Consider the following 27,974-nt stretch of genomic DNA (forward strand, 5'->3'; position numbering starts at 1 on the left):
AAGAAATGCCACCCCACACCATGACTGACCCACGCCAAACCGGTCAGGCTGGAGGATGTGCAGGCAGCAGAACGTTCTCCACGGCGTCTCCAGACTCTGTCACGTGCTCAGTGTGAACCTGCTTTCATCTGTGAAGAGCACAGGGCGCCAGTGGGGAATTTGCCAATCTTGGTGTTCTCTGGCAAATGCCAAACGTCCTGCACGGTGTTGGGCTGTAAGCACAACCCCCACCTGTGGACGTCGGGCCCTCATACCACCCTCATGGAGTCTGTTTCTGACCGTTTGAGCAGACACATGCACATTTGTGGCCTGCTGGAGGTCATTTTGCAGGGCTCTGGCAGTGCTCCTCTTGCTCCTCCTTGCACAAAGGCGGAGGTAGCGGTCCTGCTGCTGGGTTGTTGCCCTCCTACGGCCTCCACGTCTCCTGATGACTGGCCTGTTTCCTGGTAGCGCCTCCAGCTCTGGACACTACGCTGACAGACACAGCAAACCTTCTTGCCACAGCTCGCATTGATGTGCCATCATGGATGAGCTGTACTACCTGAGCCACTTGTGTGGGTTGTAGACTCCGTCTCATGCTACCACTAGAGTGAAAGCACCGCCAGCATTCAAAAGTGACCAAAACATCAGCCAGGAAGCATAGGAACTGAGAAGTGGTCTGTGGTCACCACCTGCAGAACCACTCCTTTATGGGGGTGTCTTGCTAATTGCCTATAATTTCCACCTTTTGTCTATTCCATTTGCACCACAGCATGTGAAATTTATTGTCAATCAGTGTTGCTTCCTAAGTGGACAGTTTGATTTCACAGAAGTGTGATTGACTTGGAGTTAACATTGGTGTTGCTTTAAGTGTTCCCTTTATTTTTTGAGCAGTGTATATAGTGAAAACAATAGTGGTCCTAAAACGGAACCTTGAGGAACACAGAAATGTACAGTTCATTTGTCAGAGGACAAACCATTCACAGAGACAAACTGATATCTTTCTGACAGATAAGATCTAAACCAGGCCAGAACTTGTCCGTGTAGACCAATTTGGGTTTCCAATCTCTCCAAAAGAATGTGGTGATCGATGGTATCAAAGGCAGCACTAAGGTCTAGGAGCACGAGGACAGATGCAGAGCCTCGGTCTGACGCCATTTAAAAGGTAATTTACTACCTTCACAAGTGCAGTCTCAGTGCTATGATGGGGTCTAAAACCAGACTGAAGCATTTAGTATACATTGTTTGTCTTCAGGAAGGAAGTGAGTTGCTGCGCAACAGCTTTTTCCAAAAAAATTGAGAGGAATGAAAGATTTGATATAGGCTGATAGTTTTTTTCAAAATTTTCTGGGTCAAGGTTTGGCTTTTTCAAGAGGCTTTATTACTGCCCCTTTTAGTGAGTTTGGTACCCATCCGGTGGATAGAGAGCCGTTTATTATGTTCAACATAGGAGGCCATGATTATTTTCATCATTGTGTCAAGAGATATAGTACTAAAACACTTGAGTGTCTCTCTTGATCCTAGGTCCTGGCAGAGTTGTACAGACTCAGGACAGCTGAGCTTTGGAGGAATACGCAGATTTAAAGAGGAGTCCGTAATTTGCTTTCTAATGATCATGATCTTTTCCTCAAAGAAGTTAATGAATTTAGTACTGCTGAAGTGAAAGCCATCCTCATTTGGGGAATGCTGCTTTTTAGTTAGCTTTGCGACAGTATCAAAAAGACATTTCGGGGGCCTCCCGGATGGCGCAGTGGTCTAGGGCACTGCATCGCAGCGCTAGCTGTGCCACCAGAGACTCTGGGTTCGCGCCCAGCCTCTGTCGCAGCCGGCCGCAACCGGGAGGTCCGTGGGGCGAYGCACAATTGGCCTAGCGTCGTCCGGGTTAGGGAGGGTTTGGCCGGTAGGGATATCCTTGTCTCATCACGCACCAGCGACTCCTGTGGCGGGCCGGGCGCAGTGCGCGCTAACCAAGGTAGCCAGGTGCACGGTGTTTCCTCCGACACATTGGTGTGGCTGGCTTCCGGGTTGGAGGCACGCTGTGTTAAGAAGCAGTGCGGCTTGGTTGGGTTGTGTTTCGGAGGACGCATGGCTTTCGACCTTCGTTTCTCCCGAGCCCGTACGGGAGTTGTAGCGAAGAGACAAGATAGTAATTACTAACAATTGGATACCACGAAAAAGGGGGTAAAAAATCGGATTCCTTATTTTCCTCAATTAACCTCTAACGAGTCACAAACCCGGACCGGGATCCCCCCCATCAAAAAAGCTGACTAGCATAGCCTAGCCTAAAGCCACAGGGAATCATATAATAAAATGTTCATGAAATCACAAGTCCAAGACACCAAATGAAAGATACACATCTTGTGAATCCAGCCATTTCTGATTTTTAAAATGTTTTACAGGGAAGACACAATATGTATTTCATTAGCTAACCACCATAGCAAAAGACAACTTTTTTTTCCCACCATTTTTTCCTGCATAGGTAGCTATCACAAATTCGACCAAATAAAAAGATATTAGTCACTAACCAAGACAACTTCATCAGATGACAGTCTGATAACATATTTATTGTATAGCATATATTTTGTTCGAAAAATGTGCATATTTCAGGTATAAAATCATAGTTTTACATTGCAGCCACCATCACAACTCTCACCAAAGCAACTAGAATAACTACAGAGAGCAACGTGAATACCTAATACTCATCATAAACATTTATGAAAAATACACAGCGTACAGCAAATGAAAGACAAAGATCTTGTGAATCCAGCCAATATTTCAGATTCTTTAAGTGTTTTACAGTGAAAACACAATTTAGCATTATATTAGCTTACTACAATAGCCAACACACAGCAGCATTGATTCATGCACGTTAGCGATAGCGAATAAACCAGCAAAAGATATACATTTTTTCACTAACCTTTCTCAAAACTTCATCAGATGACAGTCCTATAACATCATATTACACAATACATATATTGTTTGTTCGAAAATGTGCATATTTAGCGGCACAAATCGTGGTTATACAATGAGAATAGTAGCCAAGCTGCCACAAAATGTCGGGAGAAATCTTGGGAGAGGCACCTAATCTAATCAATAACTAATCATAACTTGACAAAAAAATACAGGTTGGACAGCAATGAAAGATACATTAGTCTTTTGCAACCGCTGTGTTAGATTTTTTAAATTAACGTTACTACGACATACAGCGTGCGCTAAAGCGAGACCGCACCGAAATTAATGGCGGAATAAATAGTTTTACATTTTTCAACAGAACAACGAATTAACATCATAAATAGTTCTTACTTTTTGATGAGCTTCACTCAGAATCTTGTGCAAGTGTCCTTTGTCCAGAATCTCGTTGCTCGGTTGTAGATTGTCGTCTTCAACTTAGGAATTAGCAGCAAACATTAGCTATGTGGCCCAGACGTGCCCAACTCTTCATAACGCAGCACAAAGAAATATCCGAAAATCGCAATATACTGATATAAACTGATATAACTCGGTTTTAAAATAACTACATTATGATGTCTTTAACACCTATATCGAATGAAATCAGAGCCGGATATATCTAAGGCCTATAACGAGAGCTTTTCAGAATGCCATCCTGAGGTCTGTCTTGCGCCATGACGAACGTTGAAAAGAGCGCACCCCGGTTCCAAGAGCCTTTATATGGCCTCAGATCTGCCTAGCAACACCATTCCAATTCTCACTGCTTACTGACATCTAGGGGAAATCGTATGCAGTGCATGTCGACTCATAGATTACTGCAATTTAATAAACTGACCCTGGAACAGAGCATCGATTTCAGATTTCTCACTTCCTGACAGGAAGTTAGCTGCAACTTGAGTTCTGTTTTACTCAGATATAATTCAAACGGTTTTAGAAACTAGAGAGTGTTTTCTATCCAATAGTAATAATAATATGCATATTGTACGAGAAGAATTGAGTACGAGGCAGTTTAATTTGGGATACTAATTTTTACAAAGTCGAAATGGCGCCCCCCTATTGACAAGAAGTTTTAAGTTGGAGAAATAGGATGATCGAGCAGCAGTGAGGGCTCTTCGATACTGCACGGTACTGTCTTTCCAAGCTAGTCGGAAGACTTCCAGTTTGGTGTGGCGCCATTTCCATTCCAATTTTCTGGAAGCTTGCTTCAGAGCTCGGGTATTTTCTGTATACCAGGGAGCTAGTTTCTTATGACAAATTGTGACGCGGGCAGCATTTGGTTCTTTAACGCACGCACACATTCATCACTCCTCCCTGCTCCGTTATAAGATAAGTTAACAATGTGGGTCGACACACAAATTAACTTCTGTCTTAGTACATACATTTCACACTTGTCAGTGTTCATATTTAAGATATGCAATATTTATTATACTTATCAATGTTGTGGATGAGCGCTTTGTTTGTTTGTTCTGTTCCTCGCTCTCTCCATCTCGGTAGCTTCCGGGTATGCTGGAAAAGGACCCGAGCTAAGGGATTGGGCTGACTTTATAGTGCCTGTCCCAAATGGCTCATCAGTAGTCAGTAGTGATGTAATGTTGTAAATGTTATGTTGTGGTATTGTTTAAAAAACGTGKTGCAATGTATATCCTTTAGTAGGTTTAGTTCATGGAAAATGTAGGTTTGTATAGTTAATTGCTTAATTAATTAGTGTTAATTGTTCTGAGGGGAGGGGCTAGCCATACAAAAGGAGCCTCTCTTTCAGTTCATGAGAGAGGCATTTTGGATTGAGCTGTGGATGGGGCAGCATTGTTTTTAAGCTGTCCCATAAGGTAGACGTTTGATGGCAGTACTGTTGTTTTTGTTCCGGAATCACCTTGTAAATAAACACCTTTGCACAGAAGAACTTTTGCGGCTCYGCCATCTTTTTATTTTGATAGAGGTTAGGTTTTCCAGTTTAGCCTTCTGGCCTACTCTACGTGACACACATGTTTTTTGTTTTTAGGGGTGCAACTGCATCTAGGGTATTGCGCAAGGTTAAATTGAGTTCCTCAGTTAGGTGGTTAACTGATTTTTGTCCTATGACGTCCTTGGGAAGGCAGAGGGAGTCTGGAAGGGCGTCAAGGAATCTTTGTGTTGTCTGAGAATTTATAGCACGACTTTTGATGCTCCTTGGTTGGGGTCTGAGCAGATTATTTGTTGCGATTGCAAACGTAATAAAATGGTGGTCCGATAGTCCAGGATTATGAGGAAAAACATTAAGATCTATAACATTTATTCCATGTGACAAAACTAGGTCCAGAGTATGACTGTGGCAGTGAGTAGGTCCAGAGACATGTTGGACAAAACCCACTGAGTCGATGATGTCTCCAAAGGCTTTTTGGAGTGGGTCTGTGGACTTTTCCATGAGAATATTAAAATCACAAAAACTTTGAATATTATCTGCTATAACTACAAGGTCCGATAGGAATTCAGGGAACTCGGTGAGGAACGCTGTATATGGCCCAGGAGGCCTGTAAATAGTAGCTATAAAAAGTGATTGAGTAGGCTACATAGATTTCATGACTAGAAGCTCAAAAGACGAAAACGTCATTTTATTTTTGGTAAATTGAAATTTGCTATCGTAAATGTTAGCAACACCTCCGCCTTTGCGGGATGCACGGGGGATATGGTCACTAGTGTAACCAGGAGGTGAGGCCTCATTTAACACAGTAAATTCATCAGGCTTAAGCCATGTTTCAGTCAGGCCAATCGCATCAAGATTATGATCAGTGATTAGTTCATTGACTATAACTGCCTTTGAAGTGAGGRATCTAACATTAAGTAGCCCTATTTTGAGATGTATCACGATCTCTTTCAATAATGGCAGGAATGGAGGAGTTCTTTATTGTAGTGAGATTGCTAAGGCGAACACCGCCATGTTTAGTTTTGCCCAACCTAGGTCGAGGCACAGACACGGTCTCAATGGGGATAGCTGAGCTGACTACACTGACTGTGTTAGTGGCAGACTCCACTGATCTGGCAGGCTGGCTAACAGCCTGCTGCCTGGCCTGCACCCTATTTCATTGTGGAGCTAGAGGAGTTAGAGCCCTGTCTATGTTGGTAGATAAGATGAGAGCACTCCTCCAGCTAGGATGGAGTCCGTCACTCCTCAGCAGGCCAGGCTTGGTCCTGTTTGTGGGTGAGTCCCAGAAAGAGGGCCAATTATCTACAAATTCTATCTTTTGGGAGGGGCAGAAAACAGTTTTYAACCAGCGATTGAGTTGTGAGACTCTGCTGTAGAGCTCATCACTCCCCMTAACTGGGAGGGGGCCAGAGACAATTACTCGATGCCGACATCTTTCTAGCTGATTTACACGCTGAAGCTATGTTGCGCTTGGTGACCTCTGACTGTTTCATCCTAACATCGTTGGTGCCGACGTGGATAACAATATCTCTATATTCTCTACACTCGCCAGTTTTAGCCTTAGCCAGCACCATCTTCAGATTAGCCTTAACGTCGGTAGCCCTGCCCCCTGGTAAACAGTGTATGATCGCTGGATGATTCGTTTTAAGTCTAAWACTGCGGGTAATGGAGTCGCCAATGACTAGGGTTTTCAATTTGTCAGAGCTAATGGTGGGAAGCTTCGGCGTCTCAGACCCCGTAACGGGAGGAGTAGAGACAAGAGAAGGCTCAGACTCCCGACTCGCTGCTTAATGGTAATTCATTGGTAATTCATCTTCAAGATGGTCATAAAGTCACAATTTTATAACAAAGGTGGAGTAAACATTGTAATAATTGTTCAAACATGCATGTCTGTTAGGCATTTAACACATGACTGACTCAAATTGGGTGGTGTGGCAGGGAAGCGTTGAGGCGGTGTGGCAATGCCAACCTCGATGTGCTGACGTTCAGTTAAAGCTTTATGGTTTCCTGTAATTCAGGTTTCCTGTAAATCTTGTTCCTGTAAAGCACGTTTGTTGTAGAATGCAAAGTACAGTTCCTCCTTTGCTCATACAAGTAGTCCTTTTATCATAACAATACCATGACTTCAGAGTGCTAGAGTAGTCCTTACTAAGTTTGACTTGTGAACATGAACATCTTAGAGCAGATTCTGTCACATGTACTGAATTAATGGACTGGTTGTTGGTGGTTTGCTCTCCTTTGTCAGATCGCATCAACATCAAGCGAAAGGGAGCCTGGCCCTCTGCTTATCTGTCAGTCCAGAATGTGGTGGACTGTGGTGAGGCCGGCTCCTGTCATGGAGGGGATCACTCTGGAGTGTGGGAGTACGCCAACAAACACGGCATCCCTGACGAGACCTGCAACAACTACCAGGCCAAGGACCAGAGTAAGGCCTCAAGAACTCTATCTCCTAGCTGAACATACATTTGTCTTGGTTGAACATTACATTTTTTCCCATGACTTGATCACAAGAATTTCTGTCACATCAAATTAAGATTCTGTTCATTTACAATTTCTCAGGCTTAAAATGTTCTCCATATTGTGTCTTGCAGAGTGCAAACCATTCAATCAGTGTGGAACCTGCACAACGTTCGGGGTCTGTAACATCATCCAGAACTATACCCTGTGGAAGGTCGGAGACTTCGGCGCCATCAGTGGGAGGGAGAAGATGATGGCTGAGATCTACGCTGGAGGACCTATCAGGTTAGGAACTGGTCAACATGGGCTGTGTCTCAAATGCAGGGGTGCAACTTTCACGTTCTGAAATTGCATTTTTCTGTTTGACTTAATAGAAACAAGTATTTATTCCCAGTTCTGAGCTAGTAGTGTAACTGAAATGTAACGTCAGCTAATGTTTCATCTCGACTGAAATTCTGTCTGAAGAGAAACAAACTAGCTAGCTAGTAGACCACAACCAGTTCAACTCTAGCTATCTGTAATATAGCAGAATCCAACAGCTGCTGTGTGTATGGAAATGTCCCCTGTGTTCCGTTTTCAAGAGGTAAATTAACTTGGCTAGTTTTTGTCAGTTGACTCACCATTAGAGCTAGCCAATGTTAGTTAGCTAGCTCACTCACTTGATATATTATTTTTTAAAGTAGACCTGAATCAAATCATGAAACCAGCAGCCAAATGATGGAAGACTGATATTCTGATGTTAACAGCGAAATGTGAGTTTTTATTAGTCAGTATAGCATAAATTACTGCATTTTAAGACCATCAATAGAACATCCTATATGCCAGTGACACTGAATATCATGCACTCAGAAATATAATTCCTCTGTTGGAAGTGTAAAACACAAAAGTTATGATCTTGTGAAGGCTGACTGAATTCTGGCAAAGAGTATGTTCTTTTGTCTATGTCTACAGATTCTTCTTGTTTTGTTTGCTTGGAAATGTTGATACTGAAGACTGTTATCAGAAGAAACTGTGTAACCTTGCATTTATAACTGCTAAGAAATGCATTGCCATTTAATTGAAATGTTGGTTGTCCTCGCAYAGTGGCAGAAATGTCTAGTTATGTATCACTAGATTTGATTTTATTACAAGATTAAGGGTATACTGTGCAACTTTCATAAAGTCTGGATGCCGTATATTGAATAGCCTACTGTATGACAAAGGGTCTGTATTGAAAACATGAGATTTAGTCGGAGTTGCAAATAGATTAAAAAAAATTCATGGCACTCAAGACAGCTGTGTGATTTGCGCCTGTCTTGGTGGACTAATCCATTGAGGAGCCCACGGGGATGCCTCAGTCCAAGAATATGGCATGTGTCTCGCCAGAATGCTTGCTCTCCCGCAACTTTGTGGATATTCATTGTATCATAACTTCATTGTGTGCATTGTTGTCTATCAATTCCCCATTACGTACATCACCAGTAGAAGCCTACATTTACCTTTAATTCCTAGAATTTCTAATCCGCTAACTTTGTTTTGGTTATGGTAATTTATGTTAATCAATTCAATATATTATTAGTAATTTACCATTCTCGTGTGTTTTGCAGAACTCACAACCTATGCTACACTTGTGAGAAACAAGTTTTTGTTTATTTCATTCCATTTACGAGTTTTGTCAATTTATTAATCGTATTTTGTTTGAAATGCTCCTGTCAATGTTGAGTAAGGACGAGCACCTGATTACACATATAGAAGTAAGACCGGTGAATGTGCCCATTTGGGGATGTCTGATTTTGTATTTCTGATTGTCTTAACTCACTACCACTAATGAGCTGTGGAGCTTCTCAAAGTAATTTTTCTTCACTGCAAACAGCAAGTAAATTAAGTCTGTTTTTAGAATCAATTGAGAATGACAATAGTTCCTCAAAGTATTTGAACAATATTTCCAACTTTCTCCCTTTCGATAACCACAAGTCATTAAAGGGAAATATGTAATGCTCTGATCCAGTGGAAACATCATAAAATACCTGATATACTTTTCCCTTGCACAAATAGCCTCCAGCTGTCTTTGTCCCGAGCTCACTGGCACAGGAAACAGAGGGCCCAGAATATTTTATACAATGTTTGCTAGTGTAAGTTTTGGGGCACCCAGTTGATATAATGTTTCAAGATCGTTGCAGATTGGTTTCGCATGGCCAATGTGATTTATAGAATATTTATCAGGATATTTTCTACTTGCAGGCTGCAATGTTTTTGCTTTATGTAGGTTATTACATAGCTAGCAATGGCAATAAAAGTTACTTTTAGATTAGTTTATTTTTCATTTAGATAGAATGTAGATTAACCATAGACAAGGATTTTGAGATGCAAAGATTCTAAATGAAAATGTGCATATGAAAATCATGATTGGTAGAAATGGTCAAATTGGCACTCCAAATGGAAAAGGTTGCTGACCGCTGGTGTAGCCTATTACCTGCAACTTCAGGCCAGCAGCGGGAGAAGGGGGTTCGGGAACAGKTTTTTTTACCCTTATGGTTAGGCTCTCTGGCTCCCTCTTGTCATTTTATTTAATTAAACAGCGTGTTTAAAGCATCAGACAAGTTCAAACATATAGGGTGTGTCTCTATATAGGCCAATGGAAAAATAGAATCTTTAAAGAAAAGACTACTCTTGGTGGGCCAATATTTTATTTTTGTCAGGGACTGCCCAAGTAGAAATCGTACCCCCCCCCGGGGCCACACACTTCTATAACCAAAGTTACACTATGTAGGGAATGGGGTGCCACATAAATCCGTAACCATGGGCACCCTCATAGATATCATCCTGACCAACTTGTCCTCTAAATACACCTCTGCTGTCTTCAACCAGGATCTCAGCGATCACTGCCTCATTGGCTGAGTCCGTAATGGGTCTACAGTCAAATGACCACCCCTCGTCACTGTCAAACGCTCCCTAAAACACTTCAGATATAGCCTTTGGTTCACCCCAGACTTGACTGCCCTTGACCAGCACAAAAACATTCTGTGGCGTACTGCACTAGCATCGAATAGCCCCAGCGATATGCAACTTTTCAGTTAGGAAAGCTAAGGCTAGCTTTTTCAACCAGAAATTTGCATCCTGCAACACTAATTCCAAAATGTTTTGGGACACTGTAAACTCCATGGAGAATAAGAGCACCTCCTCCCAGCTGCCCACTGCTCTGAGGCTAGGAAACACTGTCACCACCGATAAATCTATGCTAGATAATTTCAATAAGCATTTTTCTACGGCTGGCCATGCTTTCCACCTGGCTACCCCTACCCCGGTCAACAGCCCTGCACCCTCCACAGCAACTTACATTTACATTTAAGTCATTTAGCAGACGCTCTTATCCAGAGCGACTTACAAATTGGTGCATWCACCTTATGACATCCAGTGGAACAGCCACTTTACAATAGTGCAACTTGCCCATGCCTACCCCATTTCTCCTTCACCCAAATCCAGATAGCTGATGTTCTGAAAGAGTTGCAAAATCTGAACCCCTACAAATCAGCTGGGCTAGACAATCTGAACCCTCTCTTTCTAAAATTATCCACCGCAATTGTTGCAACCCCTATTACTAGTTCAACCTCTTTTTCGTATCGTCTGAGATCCCCAAAGATTGGAAAGCTGCTGCGGTCATCCCCCTCTTCAAAGGGGGAGACTCTCTAGACCTAAACTGTTATAGACCTATATCCCATCCTGCCCTGCCTTTCTAAAGTCTTCGAAAGCCAAGTTAACAGATCACCGACCATTTCGAATCCCACCGGAACCTTCTCCACTATGCAATCTGGTTTCTGAGCTGGTCACGGGTGCACCTCAGCCATGCTCAATGTCCTAAACAATATCATAACCGCCATCGGTTAAAAGACAATACTGTGCAGCCGTATTCATCGACCTGGGCAAGGCTTTCGACCTTGGTTTCACAATGACTGCCTCGCCTGGTTCACCAACTACTTCTCAGAGTTCAGTGTGTCAAATCGGAGGGCCTGTTGTCCGGACCTCTGGCAGTCTATGGGGGTGCCACAGGGTTCAATTCTCGGGCCGACTCTTCTCTGTATATATCAATGATGTTGCTCTTGCTGCTCTGCTCTGATCCACCTCTACGCAGACAACACCGTTCTGTATACTTCTGGCCCTTCTTTGGACACTGTGTTAACTAACCTCCAGATGCTTCAATGCCACACAACTCTCCTTCCGTGGCCTCCAATTGTTCTTAAATGCAAGTAAAACTAAATGCACGCTCTTCAACCGATCGCTGCCCGCCCGTCCAGCATCACTTCTCTGGACGGTTCTGACTTAGAATATGTGGACAACTACAAATACCTAGGTGTCTGGTTAGACTGTAAACTCTCCTTCCAGACTCCCATTAAGCCTCTCTAATCCAAAATTAAATCTAGAGTCTGCTTCCTATTTCGCAACAATGCCTCCTTCACTCATGTTGCAAAACTGACTATCCTACCGATCCTTGACTTCGGCTATGTCATTTACAAAATAGCCTCCAACACTCTACTCAGCAAATTGGATTCAGTCTATCACAGTGCCATCCGTTTTTGTCGCCAAAGCCCCTTATACTATCCACCACTGCGACCTGTATGCTCTCGTTGGCTACATATTTGTTACCAAACCCACTGGCTCCAGGTCATCTATAAGTCTATGCTAGGTAAAGCCCCACCTTCTCAGCTCACTGGTCACCATAGCAACTCCCACCCGTAGCACGCGCTCCAGCAGGTATATTTCACTTGTCATCCCCAAAGCCAACACCTCTGTCCACTTTTCCTTCCAGTTCTCTGCTGCCTATGACTGGAACGAATTGCAAGAATCACTGAAGCTGGAGACGTATCTCCCTCTAACTTTAAGCATCAGCTGTCAGAGCAGCTTACCGATCACTGTACCTGTACACAGCCCATCTGTAAATAGCACACCCAACTACCTCATCCCCATATTATTTGTTTTGCTCTTTTGCACGTCAGCTGCACATCTATCACGCCAGTGTTAATGCTAAATTGTAATTGTTTTGCCTCTATGGCCTATTTATTGCCTTACCTCCCTAATCTTACTACATTTGCACACACTGTATGTAGATTTTTCTTTTGTGTTATTGACTGTACCTTTGTTTGTAAGTCTGTTGTTTTTGTCGCACTGCTTTGCTTTATCTTGGCCAGGTCGCAGTTGTAAATGAGAACTTGTTCTCAACTGGCCTACCTGGTTAAATAAAGGTGAAATTTGGAACTGGACTGGGTTAACATGGTGACTGCTTCTCTTCTCATGAACTCCCACCTAACAATGACTGTGTATGGATTTGCACAAGATGTAAAGCCAAGTCACAATTAAATGGGCACATATCTGATATGTAACAAAGGGTTTTTATTTTTACTATTTTCTACCTTGTAGAATAATAGTGAAGTTATAAAAACTATGAAATAACACATATGGAGTCATGTAGTAACCAAAAAAGTGTTAAACAAATCAAACTATATTTTAGATTCTTCAAAGTAGCCACCCATTGCCTTGACAGCTTTGCACATTCTTGGCATTCTCAACCAGCTTCACCTAGAATGCTTTTCCAACAGTCTTGAAGGAGTTCCCACATGCTGAACACTTGTTGGCTGCTTTTCCTTCACTCTGCGGTCCAACTCATCCCAAACCATCTCAATTGGGTTGAGGTCGGCTGATTGTGGAGGCCAGGTTATCTGATGCAGTACTCCATCACTCTCCTTCTTGGTCAAATAGCCCTTACATAGCCTGGAGGTGTGTTGGTTCATTGTCCTGTTGAAAAACAAATGGTAGTCCTACTAAGTGCAAACGAGATGGGATGGCGTATCGCTGCAGGATGCTGTGGTAACCATGCTGGTTAAGTGTGCCTTAAATTCTAAATAAATAACTGACACTGTCACCAGCAAAGCACCATCACACCACCACCATGCTTCACGGTGGGAACCACACATGCGGAGATCAGCTGATTACCTACTCTGCGTCTTACAAAGGCATGGCGGTTGGAACCAAAAATCTTGAATTTGGACTCATCAGACCAAAGGATCGATGTCCACCAGTAATGTCCTTTGGTCATGTTTCTTGGCCCAACCAAGTGTCTTCTTCTTATTGGTGTCTTTTAGTGGTGGTTTCTTTGCAGCAATTCGACCATGAAGGCCTGATTGATGCAGTCTCCTCTGAACTGTTGATGTGTCTTGAGCGCTGTGAAGCATTTATTTGGGCTGTAATTTCTGAGGCTGGTAAATCTCTAACGAACTTATCCTCTGCAGTAGAGGCAACTCTGGGTTTTCCTTTCCTGTGGCGGTCCTCATGAGAGCCAGTTTCTTCATAGCGTTTGATAGTTTTTGCGACTGCACTTGAAGAAACTTTCGAAGTTCATAATTTTCCAGATTGACTGACCTTCATGTCTTAAAGTAACGGACTGTCATTTTCTCTTTGCATATTTGAGCTGTTCTTGACATAATATGGACTTGGTCTTTTACCAAATAGCCCTATCTTCTGTAAACCACCCCAAACTTGTCACAACCCAACTGATTGGCTCAAATGCATGAAGGAGGAAAGAAATTCCACTAATTAACTTTTAACGAGGCACACTTGTTAATTGAAATGCATTACAGGTGACTGCCTCATGAAGCTGGTTGAGAGAATGCCAAGAGTGTGGCTACTTAGATTCTTCAAAAATATAAAATATATTTTGATTTAACACTTTTGGTTACTACATGGTGCCATTTCATAGTTTTGATGTCTTCACCATTATTCTACAATGTAGAAAATAGTTTAAAAAAATAAAGAACCCTGGAATGAATAACTTTTAGGTGTTAACAAACTTTTGACTGATTCTGTACTTTGAGTCAGCTGAACTCGTGGATACCGTTTTTGTCTCTGTGTGCAGTTTGAAGGAAGTTGCTAACTAGTATTACCCATAGACTTCCAATCTGCTAGTCCATTCTATTTCCTTTCACGTCCTTGCAAAAACATACACAAAAAAATCATGCCGACTGTAATTAGTTTCGCTTTAACTAAAGTTTTTGTTTTCTGTCCTTGGTAGCTGTGGAATCATGGCCACTGACAAGTTGGATGCCTACACTGGAGGCCTGTACTCTGAGTACATTGAGGAGCCCTTCATCAACCACATTGTATCTGTTGCCGGCTGGGGCATGGATGAGAACGGTGTGGAATTCTGGATCGTCCGCAACTCATGGGGAGAGCCATGGGTAACATTTGTACATTTTAGTCATTTAGCAGACGCTCTAATCTAGAGCGATTTTTACAGTTGGTGCATTTGTTTTAAGGTAGCTAGGTGAGACAACCACATTAAGTAGCTATCCACAARGTCAGTGCTAAGAAAAGACAAGTGGGTGTTGGTGAAAGTCAAGGGTGTTTTAATCAAGATGGACGTTAGGGGGAAGCTTGTTCCATCCTCATTGAGTGAATGAACACTATGCATGCCATATTAGAGCTGGTAGTCTGTAGTGATCTTTCATGACACTGGCTGCAGCAGAGAATTTAAAACCTCACGCTCTACTATAGATTTACAAATCTTAGCCGTTCCTGTAGTTTATTAACCTAACCATTACATGAACTTCACTTTCTATTGTTCATGTGCGTTCTAGCATCTTTATCTAGCTGAAACTCCAGATTGAGTAAATGTGTTTTCTCTTGCCAGGGTGAGAAGGGCTGGCTGAGGATCGTGACCAGCGCCTACAAGGGAGGAAGTGGCAGTCAGTACAACCTGGCACTGGAGGAAGACTGCATGTACGGAGATCCCATCGTGCCCAAGACCTACATGTAGACAACAGGCAGTGGGACCAACCAATGTTTCTTCTGAAGACCTGGGGCCTCCATCAACCGTTGTGTAAATTTCACACTAAATATCTGTCTGCCATTTCTGAGAATACATACGTATCAAAATATTGAGATTTTAGGACTCAGACCTGTCGTAAAACTACACACGTGAATGAGCTCTGCCTGGAAAATGCCCTCATTCACATTTTTATGGTGACAATAATGCCCTTTTATTTGCTATATCTATTGGAATTAGGCCAGTTTCTAAAAGAAAGCACAAATTTGATCAAATGTTTTTAGAGAATCTTAATATTTTGCAAAAGACCGTTTCTGAAAGAGAAAAAAAAGTGGCAAATTTTTGTGGACCTGTCAGTCAGTAGAACGTTTGAATTCAATGTTTTGCATAGACTTTACCCCCCAACCTAAATATGCTGGACTTCCCGTGAAATCGGAAACGTTGTCTAGTCTACTCTCAAACATTTAATTTATGGTAAGCTACTGACAGTTCCAAACATACTTCAATGTAAAAGACTATCTTATAAACTGCACTGCCTATGGGATTGCATGGACTATATATTTACTAGGCCCATTTTAAATTAGATGTGCATGGTAATTTGTTGTATGGCTAGCATCCAGAAAAGGGGAGGAATTTATTCTGCAATGGTTATGAAAATAAAATAGGAAATAATTTCCTAATTATTTTAGATTCCAAAAAACTAAATGTATACCTATCCATTTTTGCAATTTAATTTTTGTTGTTGAATAAGCGTGTCATCCACCATTTGCACAAAATACCAACTTGCCTGCTTGGAATACCAGACTTCAACCACTACAAAATGTGTTTTCATGAATGCCAACTTCTGCATATAGGCATTGTATATCTACGACAATCTCAGGCTACTCAGGCTACTTCCACATTGTAACATGGTAAAATCAGGAAAAGGGAAGTTATTTAAAAAAATGTTGCCTTGATGTGCTTTCGGATCTTTTTCTTATACAAAATGTTACTGAACAAGTCATTATGTACAAATGCTGATATTAGATGCACAATTAGCTTAAGCTCAAAAGGATAGGAAGAACTAATTGTGGCTGTAAATGTTGAAGCTTTGATCAATTCTGATGCCACTTGTCTTTTGTTGTATGCAAATTTGCATCAACTATTACAACAAGTTTCTGTAACAGGCCAGTTTTCAAACAAATGCACTGACATCTCACTGCACTTGTCTTCATGACAGTTTCCACAGTTCAATTTGTTTGAATCCAGGCCTGTTACAGAAACTTGTTGTAATAGTTGATGCATTTTCTGAACCACCTCAAAATAAATGATGCAAGATTCTTGTCAAATTGAAAAGGGCAACCATGAAAAAGGCCAAACCTTTTGAGCAGTCAGTCATACATATTAACAGAAAATGGACAACTTTAGCTCATACTAATGGAAACTACAGTGAAACGAATGGAGCTGCACGAGTTCTTCACATACCTCCCAGACATGCAATAATACACTACATCCTAATTCTGAAAGTCATGTTGCACCACATTTGAAAATAAAAAGTTGCAGGTGAAACACCCAAGTGGTCAGCCGTCGGCCTCAATTGGCAATGTTCCAGTCCTCGTTCAGCTCATAACCAAAAGGTTCTGGTCTTCCCGCTACATCCTCAGTCAAGTTAAACCGAACCAGTGTCATTCTCAGTTCATCATGATGAAGTTGGATTTGCAGTGAGCTGAAACGGAGCAGAATGATAATTATATTTTAAGCTTCTATAACTGGGCAAAAGGGAAATATTTAGCCATGTAGACAGTTTTGGGCCATGAAAAAGATGGTATAAGAGATTGACCTATGAACTCTGCAACAGGGTCATGTTCTCCCTCTGTCCGAATGGTTCCAGCGATGCTGTCATTCTCCAGGATGGGCAGGAACAGCTGGACAAAGTCTGAAGTGTATGGCGGGGCAATCACATCCAACACCTGATAGGGCAAACACAAATATCCATATTTTCACTTCAGCTACCATTTTCTCAAGCGCAACTAAATTAGACCAACATTGTCTTCAGACGTTTTCACTTCACTTTAAATAGTTTCAGCAGGCCTTACTTCTGTTACGAAGTAGCGAATGAGAGAGATGTCCGTGTTGAGCTTCTCCAGGCACTTGCGGATGTATCCGACCACAGGCAACACGTAGCCCCGACTCAGCAGGTGGACCATACGATCCAACAGGGTCTTCTTCAGCTCCATCTGAAAGGGACAACACTCATAGTCAGCTAAGAACTCATCCACTGAAAGTCTATGGGGTGGTTGCATGGTCCCAGATTAAGCCTAAGCACAACACACACCTGCTCCATGACGTCAAGCTGGGAGTGTTCTGTCTCAAATAGCTTGATCAGCAGCTGGAGGACCTGTGGGTGCAGGAGCTGGTGACAGGTGCTGATCTGGGGAATAAAAACAAACATGATGGTCTTAATCTCTGTCCCTACCACCTGATTGGTCTTTAAACTGCAAAACAATTCCAAGAATGACAGTTAAAGGCACAGTGTGTGTATGTCCCAAATGGCACCCTATGTTATAATATAGTGCACTACTTTTGACCCGTTCCAAATGACACCCTATTCCCTATATAGTGCCCTACCTTTTACCCATTCCAAATGGCACCCTATTCCCTATATAGTGCACTACTTTTGACCAGGGCACATAGCGTAAAGGTAGTGTGCTATATAGAGTCATTTGGACTTATATATCATAGGTACTGTGAGTCAACCATAATACCACAACTAAAACATCCTCCCTTAGCCAGTGAAAAAGTGCAACTCCTACCTCATCCAGAAGCGCTAGATGGACAGGGGTGTGGTCTGTCTGGAGCTGGAAGTAGCGGGGCTCAGAGACCGTCCAATCAACCCATTTCAGCACCCCCATGGCAACAACCGGGAACCTTCAAATGGACATAGTGATGTCTCAACCGACAGTGGTAACCAATTACATTATTGGAATCCTCTGACTTTAGCTACATATTGGAGATCATTGATGGGCTCACTAGGTTGGCTAGTTGGTTGCTGGGCTCACCGGATGCACTGGTACAGAGTGCTGAGCTCAGCCACCAGTTCTGTGGCTCCTTTGTTCTCATTGCAACACAGGTTATGGACCGTCTCAATGGCCTTGGAGGTGGACTTGAGCTCATCCTTGTTGATGTTCACTCGCTTGTTCTGTGGATGGATGAAAAGAGAGCCATACTGTTATCTGGCTGTTTTTATTTGGGTGAAAAAACACATGTAATTGGATAAAACATTTTCACATACTGGTAAAAATAAAAAAATCTAATTCTTCATATGAGCAACGACAGAACATCTGATAAGCTTAGTAGCATGAGGGATTATGTCAGGAGCGTTTTTGTTTCGGGTACCTTTTTCCATGTCTCGACCACACTGGCAGCGTAGGCCAGGATGTGAATGTATTTGTGTTTATGGTCCTGGTTGATCTTGGAGCCTGGCTTGAACAGCGACTGCATAAACAGGTCCAGGAAGGCAGGCACTCGAATCTGAAGAGACACAAGGGAAAATACTTCAACCATTCTCTCAAAAGACAATATCAACAGCTGAAAGACAAGCAAATCTCAGTTTAGCATCCAGGTAAAGCTAGCCTGGTCCCATATCTGTTTGTGCTGTCTTGCTAACTCATATTCGGTCACCTAATAATCCCCAGTTTACAATTGGCTCATTCATCCCCCTCCTCTCCCCTGTAACTATTCCCCAGGTCGTTGCTGCAAATGAGAACGTGCTCTCAGTCAACTTACCTGGTAAAATAATGGTAAAATAAATAAAATAAATAAAATATTGGTCATTGTCACGTCAAACATGCAAGGCAACCGGTGAAAATATCCCTCCATCTAACTTGGAAAATTGCACCTTATTCCCTATGTAGTGCACTACTTTAGGTTTTTTGGTTTGATGCCCCACACTAACCAGCTCTACGGGAGGCGGGTCCATGCTGCTGAACATCTTGAAGAGCACAGTGATGTCAGCAGGGTTGAGTGCCCCTTTGGACAGCATTGCGCCCAGGGCCTGGCAAGCTCGAGGGTAGGCTGCTGCTGTGCCCAATGCTAGGGTGATCTGACTGGCATCATGCCCCCTGAAATGAAACAGCACAAGGAACAGTAAAACACTCAAATTAGCTCACTTTCTTAAACCGCTTTATTCCTGGAGGAACATATGGCATGTAATAAAATTAGCTACTATACAACAGTACTATACCCATTCAGTTGAGAGCATAACTTCATTAGACTGCCTTTTCAACAAAGCTGCTCACTCAATGTTCACGCTTATTGTAACACTGGATTTTACAGATAATACAACCATCCTTTCACAAAACGGAGGAATCAATTTAAATAAATTAAATGCATTTCCTTCAATCATATCTAATGCTGCCAAGATGGAGGACATGCATGAACAGCCTATGCTCCTTATAGGAGTCAAAAGCTTGTCAAGTAAGTCAATGCTGGCAAAATAGTGTAGAGGGCAAGATACCTCTGATGTGCAGACTTCTGTACTTCCTGGCCGATCCTGCGCATGGCCGACCCTCCCTGCTCCTCCTGAGACATGATGGACATCATGGCCTGGGCAAACAGGTAAGTGTGCTCCCCGTGACACACCATCTTCTGTGGAACACAGAAAAGGAGGAGAAAACAGTTCAGCTCCAAACCAACCACACAAACAGAGACACTCATGCCAAAAGACAGGTAGCCTGTTGTGTTGTGCTACCAATGTCCTGCAATTACATATTGGTTAGTGAAATACTGATTGAAGTACCACTTTCAAATTATTCAAAACCTTGAATACATCACATTTCCAAAATCATCAAACCAAGGATTTGTATTGAGTGAGAATGACAGATATGCCTAGATCTTATTATTGGGAACACCAGGGCCAGTAATCATAAAGCGTCTCAGAGTAGGAGTGCTGATCTCTAGAATCAGTATTGCCTTATAGATCCTAATGAATATGGACAGGGGGACCTGATTAGAGACTCACAGCGAACTCTGGCAGGTTCTTCTCCAGGTTGTCCTCTCCTCCATCCAGCAGTGTGGCCAGAGAGGTTCTCAGGACCCTGGAGAACACCTCCAGCTGCTGGCACGCCGTGGACACACTGGTGATCTCCCCCTGGTAGCCCGCGTCTGAGATGAGCTGAAGACACACACACACAAAAATCAGCAAGGAGAGGAGGAACATGACACTGTTTGACCCATAACGACATTAGTTATTAACTGCTGGGTGATCATCAGTACCTTGACAGTGAAGTTGAGCATCAGACAGTCAGGGTGGGCCTCGGCCAGCTTGTAGAAAAGGTCTCTCCAGGTGGTGTGGGCGATCATCTGTTCCAGCCAGGCAGGAGTCTGACCCAACAAGAGGACAGGGTTACTAAACTCAGCAAAAAAAGAAACGTCCTCTCAATGTCAACTGCGTTTATTTCAGCAAACTTAACATGTGTAAATATTTGTATGAACATAAGACATAAACTGAACAAGTTCCACAGACATGTGACTAACAGAAATTGAATAATGTGTCCCTGAACAAAGGGGGGGGGGTCAAAATCAAAAGTAGCAGTCAGTATCTGGTGTGGCCACCAGCTGCATTAAGTACTGCAGTGTATCTCCTCCTCATGGACTGCACCAGATTTGCCAGTTCTTGCTGTGAGATGTTACCCAACTCTTCCACCAAGGCACCTGCAAATTTCCAGACATTTCTGGGGGGATTGGCCCTAGCCCTCACCCTCCGATCCAACAGATCCCAGACGTGCTCAATGGGATTGAGATCCGGGCTCTTCGTTGGCCATGGCAGAACACTGACATTCCTGTCTTGCAGGAAATTGCACACAGAACGAGCAGTATGGCTGGTGGCATTGTCATGCTGGAGGGTCATGTCAGGGTGAGCCTGCAGGAAGGGTACCACATGAGGGAGGAGGATGTCTTCCCTGTAACGCACAGCGTTGAGATTGCCTGCAATGACAACAAGCTCAGTCCGATGATGGTGTGACACACCAGACCCTCCATCTCCAAATCAATCCCGCTCCAGAGTAAAGGCCTCGGTGTAACGAGCAGTCCTTCGACAATAAACGCGAATCCGACCATCACCTCCGGTGAGACAAAACCGTGACTCGTCAGTGAAGAAGATGGTGCTGGCTAAGGCTAAAACTGGCGAGTGTAGAGAATATAGAGATATTGTTATCCACGTCGGCACCAACGATGTTAGGATGAAACAGTCAGAGGTTACCAAGCGCAACATAGCTTCAGCGTGTAAATCAGCTAGAAAGATGTGTCGGCATCGAGTAATTGTCTCTGGCCCCCTCCCAGTTAGGGGGAGTGATGAGCTCTACAGCAGAGTCTCACAACTCAATCGCTGGTTGAAAACTGTTTTCTGCCCCTCCCAAAAGATAGAATTTGTAGATAATTGGCCCTCTTTCTGGGACTCACCCACAAACAGGACCAAGCCTGGCCTGCTGAGGAGTGACGGACTCCATCCTAGCTGGAGGGGTGCTCTCATCTTATCTACCAACATAGACAGGGCTCTAACTCCTCTAGCTCCACAATGAAATAGGGTGCAGGCCAGGCAGCAGGCTGTTAGCCAGCCTGCCAGATCAGTGGAGGCTGCCACTAGCACAGTCAGTGTAGTCAGCTCAGCTATCCCCATTGAGACCGTGTCTGTGCCTCGACCTAGGTTGGGCAAAACTAAACATGGCGGTGTTYGCCTTAGCAATCTCACTAGAATAAAGACCTCCTCCATTCCTGACATTATTGAAAGAGATCGTGATACCTCACATCTCAAAATAGGGCTACTTAATGTTAGAACCCTCACTTCAAAGGCAGTTATAGTCAATGAACTAATCACTGATCATAATCTTGATGTGATTGGCCTGACTGAAACATGGCTTAAGGCTGATGAATTTACTGTGTTAAATGAGGCCTCACCTCCTGGTTACACTAGTGACCATATCCCCCGTGCATCCCACAAAGGCGGAGGTGTTGCTAACATTTACGATAGCAAATTTCAATTTACCAAAAATAAAATGACGTTTTCGTCTTTTGAGCTTCTAGTCATGAAATCTATGCAGCCTACTCAATCACTTTTTATAGCTACTGTTTACAGGCCTCCTGGGCCATATACAGCGTTCCTCACTGAGTTCCCTGAATTCCTATCGGACCTTGTAGTCATAGCAGATAATATTCAAATTTTTGGTGATTTTAATATTCACATGGAAAAGCTTTCAGAGCCATCATCGACTCAGTGGGTTTTGTCCAGACTCCCTCTGCCCACTCCCTCTGCCTACCCAAGGACGTCAGAGGACAAAAATCAGTTAACCACCTAACTGAGGAACTCAATTTAACCTTGCGCAATACCCTAGATGCAGTTGCACCCCTAAAAACGAAAAACATTTGTCATAAGAAACTAGCTCCCTGGTATATAGAAAATACCTGAGCTCTGAAGCAAGCTTCCAGAAAATTGGAACGGAAATGGCGCCACACCAAACTGGAAGTCCTCCGACTATCTTGGAAAGACAGTACCGTGCAGTCTCGAAGAGCCCTCACTGCTGCTCGATCATCCTATTTTTCCAACTTAAATTGAGGAAAATAAGAACAATCCAAAATTTATTTTTTGATACTGTCGCAAAGCTAACTAAAAAGCAGCATTCCCCAAGAGAGGATGGCTTTCACTTCAGCAGTAATAAATTCATGAACTTCTTTGAGGAAAAGATCATGATCATTAGAAAGTAAATTACGGACTCCTCTTTAAATCTTAGTATTCCTCCAAAGCTCAGTTGTCCTGAGTCTGCACAACTCTGCCAGGACCTAGGATCAAGAGAGACACTCAAGTGTTTTAGTACTATATCTCTTGACACAGTGATGAAAATAATCATGGCCTCTAAACCTTCAAGCTGCATACTGGACCCTATTCCAACTAAACTACTGAAAGAGTTGCTTCCTGTGCTTGGCCCTCCTATGTTGAACATAATAAATGGCTCTCTATCCACCGGATGTGTACCAAACTCACTAAAAGTGGCAGTAATAAAGCCTCTCTTGAAAAAGCCAAACCTTGACTCAGAAAATATAAAAAACTACCGGCCTATATCGAATCTTCCATTCCTCTCAAAAATGTTTGAAAAAGCTGTTGCGCAGCAACTCACTTCCTTCCTGAAGACAAACAATGTATACGAAATGCTTCAGTCTGGTTTTAGACCCCATCATAGCACTGAGACTGCACTTGTGAAGTTGGTAAATGACCTTTTAATGGCGTCAGACCGAGGCTCTGCATCTGTCCTCGTGCTCATAGACCTTAGTGCTGCTTTTGATACCATCGATCACCACATTCTTTTGGAGAGATTGGAAACCCAAATTGGTCTACACGGACAAGTTCTGGCCTGGTTTAGATCTTATCTGTCGGAAAGATATCAGTTTGTCTCTGTGGATGGTTTGTCCTCTGACAAATCAACTGTAAATTTCGGTGTTCCTCAAGGTTTCGTTTTAGGACCACTATTGTTTTCACTATATATTTTACCTCTTGGGGATGTCATTCGAAAACATAAAGTTAACTTTCCCTGCTATGCGGATGACACACAGCTGTACATTTCAATGAAACATGGTGAAGCCCCAAAATTGCCCTCGCTAGAAGCCTGTGTTTCAGACATAAGGAAGTGGACGGCTGCAAACKTTCTACTTTTAAACTCGGACAAAACAGAGATGCTTGTTCTAGGTCCCAAGAAACAAAGAGATCTTCTGTTGAATCTGACAATTCATCTTGATGGTTGTACAGTCGTCTCAAATAAAACTGTGAAGGACCTCGGCGTCACTCTGGACCTTGATCTCTCTTTTGACGAACATATCAAGACTGTTTCAAGGACAGCTTTTTTCCATCTACGTAACATTGCAAAAATCAGAAACTTTGTCCAAAAATGTATCCATGCTTTTGTTACGTCTAGGTTAGACTACTGCAATGCTCTACTTTCCGGCTACCCGGATAAAGCACTAAATAAACTTCAGTTAGTGCTAAATACAGCTGCTAGAATCCTGACTAGAAGCAAAAATGTTGATCATATTACTCCAGTGCTAGTCTCCCTACACTGGCTTCCTGTTAAGGCAAGGGCTGATTTCAAGGTTTTACTGCTAACCTACAAAGCATTACATGGGCTTGCTCCAACTTATCTTTCCGATTTGGCCCTGCCGTACATACCTACCCGTACGCTACGGTCACAAGACGCAGGCCTCCTAATTGTCCCTAGAATTTCTAAGCAAACAGCTGGAGGCAGGGCTTTCTCCTATAGAGCTCCATTTTTATGGAATGGTCTGCCTACCCATGTGAGAGACGCAGACTCGGTCTCAACCTTTAAGTCTTTACTGAAGACTCATCTCTTCAGTGGGTCATATGATAGAGTGTAGTCTGGCCCAGGAGTGTGAAGGTGAACGGAAAGGCTCTGGAGCAACGAACCGCCCTTGCTGTCTCTGCCTGGCCGGTTCCCCTCTCTCCACTGGGATTCTCTGCCTCTAACCCTATTACAGGGGCTGAGTCACTGGCTTACTGGTGCTCTTCCATGCTGTCCCTAGGAGGAGTGTGTCACTTGAGTGGGTTGAGTTACTGATGTGGTCTTCCTGTCTGGGTTGTGCCGTGCCCTTGGGTTGTGCCGTGGCGGAGATCTTTGTGGGCTATACTCGGCCTTGTCTCAGGATGGTAAGTTGGTGGTTGAAAATATCCCTCTAGTGGCTGTCTCTTATACACATCTAGATGTGTATAAGAGACAGGGTCCACAGTGTCTCCTGACCCCTCCTGTCTCAGCTTCCAGTATTTATGCTGCAGTAGTTTATGTGTCGGGGGGCTAGGGTCAGTCTGTTATATCTGAAGTACTTCTCCTGTCTTATCCGGTGTCCTGTGTGAATTTAAGTATGCTCTCTCTAATTCTCTCTTTCTTTCTCTCTTTCTCTCGGAAGACCTGAGCCATAGGACCATGCCTCAGGACTACCTGGCATGATGACTCCTTGCTGTCCCCAGTCCACCTGGCCGTGCTGCTGCTCCAGTTTCAACTGTTCTGCCTGCGGATTTGGAACACTGACCTGTTCACCGGACGTGCTACCTGTCCCAGACCTGTTGTTTTCAACTCTCTAGAGACAGCAGGAGCGGTAGAGATACTCTAAATGATCGGCTATGAAAAGCCAACTGACATTTACTCCTGAGGTTCTGACTTGTTGCACCCTCGACAACTACTGTGATTATTATTATTTCACCATGCTGGTCATTTATGAACATTTGAACATCTTGACCATGTTCTGTTATAACCTCCACCCGGCACAGCCAGAAGAGGACTGGCCACCCCTCATAGCCTGGTTCCTCTCTAGGTTTCGGCCTTTCTAGGGAGTTTTTCCTAGCCACCGTGCTTCTACACCTGCATTGCTTGCTGTTTGGGGTTTTAGGCTGGGTTTCTGTACAACACTTTGAGATATCAGCTGATGTAAGAAAGGCTATATAAATAAATTTGATTTAAAGAGCACTTTCTGCCAGTCCTGTCTGGTCCAGCGACGGCGGGTTTGTGCCACAGGCGACGTTGTTGCCGGTGATTTCTGGTAAGGACCTGCCTTACAACAGGCCTACAAGCCCTCAGTCCAGCCTCTCTCAGCCTATTGCGGACAGTTTGAGCACTGATGGAGGGATTGTGCGTTCCTGGTGTAACTCGGGCAGTTGTTGTTGCCCTCCTGTACCTGTTTTACAGGTGTGATGTTCGGATGTACCGATCCTGTGCAGGTGTTGTTACACGTGGTCTGCCACAGTACGGACATCACAATTTATTTCCCTGGCAACATCTGCAGTCCTCATGCCTCCTTGCAGCATGCCTAAGGCACGTCCACGCAGATGAGCAGGGACCCTGGGCATCTTTCTTTTGGTGTTTTTCAGAGTCAGTAGAAAGGCCTCTTTAGTGTCCTAAGTTTTCATAACTGTGACCTTAATTGCCTATCGTCTGTAAGCTGTTAATGTCTTAACGACCGTTCCACAGGTGCATGTTCATTAATTGTTTATGGTTCATTGAACAAGCATGGGAAACAGTGTTTAAACCCTTTACAATGAAGATCCGTGAAGTTATTTGGATTTTTACGAATTATCTTTGAAAGACAGGGTCCTGAAAAATTGACGTTTCTTTTTTGCTGAGTTTATATACACTGTATACTATAGGGTTTCTACTATACTCTGAGGGAAACACATTACATGCAAGAACACAGAGAATTAAAACAATTTATATGATTAATCAAGTTTTTTTTCTAGGAGAGTAAAACAGTATGAGTGAAAAAAACAGCAAGCAAGCAGGAGTGCACCAGTTTTGAGCTATCTGTCACATTCAGATCACAGCAAAGCATTGGTGGTTTGTCTTTCACTGGCGACTGATATCTCACCTCTCCCTCCACGGTAAAGATGGAGTCAGCCTTCTGGGGGTCAAAGTGCTTGATCAGCAGACTCTTCAAGTGATTCTCTACCCGTTCCTGCACCTGAGCTGGCTCTACACCTGCGATACACAGTCCGAAAAAACATACATTCCACTATGCGTCTCAAACAGTGTGAGAGGAACAAAAAAACATATTTTCAGTGATTGTGAAGTCCAGGGCTTCGTCCCAAATGGCACACTATTCCCCATGCAGTGCACTACTGGTCAAAAGTAGTACACTGCAAAGGGAAAAGGGTGTCATTTGCAGCCCAGTCCATTGTTGTTTACCCATCTGGATGAGCCACTCTGCCAGCAGGTTGACAGTCTGGGCCACAGCGGAGTAGTTCTCCGACAGGAGCTGGATGACGTGTTCAGGGGAGCCACCAGCCTGAAAATATCTGTGGAAACAGAAGCTTCTTCAGGAAATGGTTTGATTCTTCACACACTAACGTTACTAGGCAGACACACGCAATAGTGTGTTTACGTTTTAAGGGTGTTGAATACAGCAGGCTCCATGATGTAATCTCTGCTGGAGAACTTCTGTAGGCAGTCCTCCTGAACTTTCCCATCATTCTCCCCTTCAACATAGTCGTCCTGCTATATGAAAGTCCACATCACTTCAGCCAAGGAAAGAACATCTTAACATTGAATCTATCGCCATATAAATTCACGATTTGGCTCTGTCAAACAATGAATCAACAGCCTGCAACAATGTAGCTACAATATATTTTTTAGCTACATTGCCATTACTAGCGACATTGTACATTCACTAGCTGGCTACATACAGTAGCTAAATATTGTGCTTACATTGCCATCCGGACCATCCCAGTCCCCAATATTCCTCTCGTAATATTCCTCGTCCATGATGACGAGAGAGTGAGTAGGGTTTATAATGTGAAGCACACGGCGAGTTATAATAAAGCAGGCCTAGCTAATACATTAGAAAACAATACAGTGTGTTTTTTAAACAATTAGATAGCCTTTGCCTAAGCTAACTTGCTAGTAAAAAAAATCTCAATCAGATATCTGAAGGTCCATAGTTACATGCGCCCATTGCGCCGCCTTGTGGCTTGGCAGAATAAATGCGTGTTTCCTGCTGTAGTGTAGACAGACGACAAACGAGAAATACAAACAAATATAGATTCRTTCCAGTTGATTTGCTCTCGAAAACAATGGACATATTGTGGTGCGCATTTTTTAACTGAAGATGCACGACTGTGGGGTAAACAAGGGTAAAAATAAGGATATGGAACTGTTTTGATAACTGGTGTGAGGATTTGATAGAAGAAAACAAAATGGTGGAAAATAGAGCATCGGGGAAAGAAATCTCCCATCTTCACTCATCAGTGGTTAAAGAAAAGATGAGGACTTGGAATTACACTGAACACAAATATAAACGCAACATGTAAAGTGTTGATCCGATGTTTCATGAGCTGACAAAATAATCCAGACATTTTCCATATGCACAAAAAGC

At 43.2% G+C, this 27,974-nt stretch overlaps 2 protein-coding genes across 4 annotated transcripts in view; one reads left to right on the forward strand and one right to left on the reverse strand.

Moving 5' to 3' along the window:
* The window catches only part of LOC111970224 (cathepsin Z), a 25,708-nt gene extending 10,087 nt beyond the window's left edge, over nucleotides 1-15,621 (forward strand). For both annotated transcript variants that reach the window (XM_023996836.2, XM_023996837.2), the window contains exons 3-6: nucleotides 7,074-7,253; nucleotides 7,420-7,570; nucleotides 14,325-14,490; nucleotides 14,943-15,621. In XM_023996836.2, the coding sequence (XP_023852604.1) occupies nucleotides 7,074-7,253; nucleotides 7,420-7,570; nucleotides 14,325-14,490; nucleotides 14,943-15,068 (623 nt within the window). In that variant the 3' untranslated portion in view covers nucleotides 15,069-15,621. The remainder of the gene's footprint in view (nucleotides 1-7,073; nucleotides 7,254-7,419; nucleotides 7,571-14,324; nucleotides 14,491-14,942) is intronic.
* A 465-nt stretch (nucleotides 15,622-16,086) lies between these two features.
* On the reverse strand, nucleotides 16,087-27,462 carry LOC111970223 (negative elongation factor D). 2 transcript variants are annotated; one of them, XM_023996833.2, is made up of 15 exons: nucleotides 27,308-27,462; nucleotides 26,985-27,094; nucleotides 26,789-26,898; nucleotides 26,472-26,581; nucleotides 20,331-20,438; nucleotides 20,077-20,229; nucleotides 19,573-19,703; nucleotides 19,012-19,177; nucleotides 18,453-18,587; nucleotides 18,116-18,255; nucleotides 17,870-17,984; nucleotides 17,392-17,487; nucleotides 17,153-17,293; nucleotides 16,897-17,026; nucleotides 16,087-16,782 (listed from the first exon to the last, which is right to left on the reverse strand). In XM_023996833.2, the coding sequence occupies exons 1-15, from the start codon at nucleotides 27,362-27,364 to the stop codon at nucleotides 16,748-16,750; spliced, it is 1,737 nt and encodes a 578-aa protein (XP_023852601.1). In that variant the 5' UTR covers nucleotides 27,365-27,462; the 3' UTR covers nucleotides 16,087-16,747. The 2 variants fall into 2 exon arrangements, with proteins under 2 accessions (XP_023852601.1, XP_023852600.1); XM_023996832.2 differs by having other exon boundaries at nucleotides 26,985-27,097.
* Between the last annotated feature and the right edge of the window lie 512 nt (nucleotides 27,463-27,974).

The sequence above is a fragment of the Salvelinus sp. IW2-2015 genome, linkage group LG11 (genome assembly GCF_002910315.2).
Source record: "Salvelinus sp. IW2-2015 linkage group LG11, ASM291031v2, whole genome shotgun sequence".
Lineage (NCBI taxonomy): Eukaryota > Metazoa > Chordata > Actinopteri > Salmoniformes > Salmonidae > Salvelinus > Salvelinus sp. IW2-2015.

What these genes read in the sequence shown, in the direction of transcription:
- LOC111970223 (XM_023996832.2), bottom strand. Translation starts at nt 27,364, where the DNA reads ATGGACGAGGAATATTACGAGAGGAATATTGGGGACTGGGATGGTCCG. An exon ending in GGGATGGTCCGGATGGCAAT is followed by an intron (nt 27,098 to 27,307) that starts GTAAGCACAATA and finishes ACTTTCATATAG; the next exon opens with CAGGACGACTATGTTGAAGG. An exon ending in ATCTAGCGCTTCTGGATGAG is followed by an intron (nt 17,488 to 17,869) that starts GTAGGAGTTGCA and finishes TTTATTCCCCAG; the next exon opens with ATCAGCACCTGTCACCAGCT.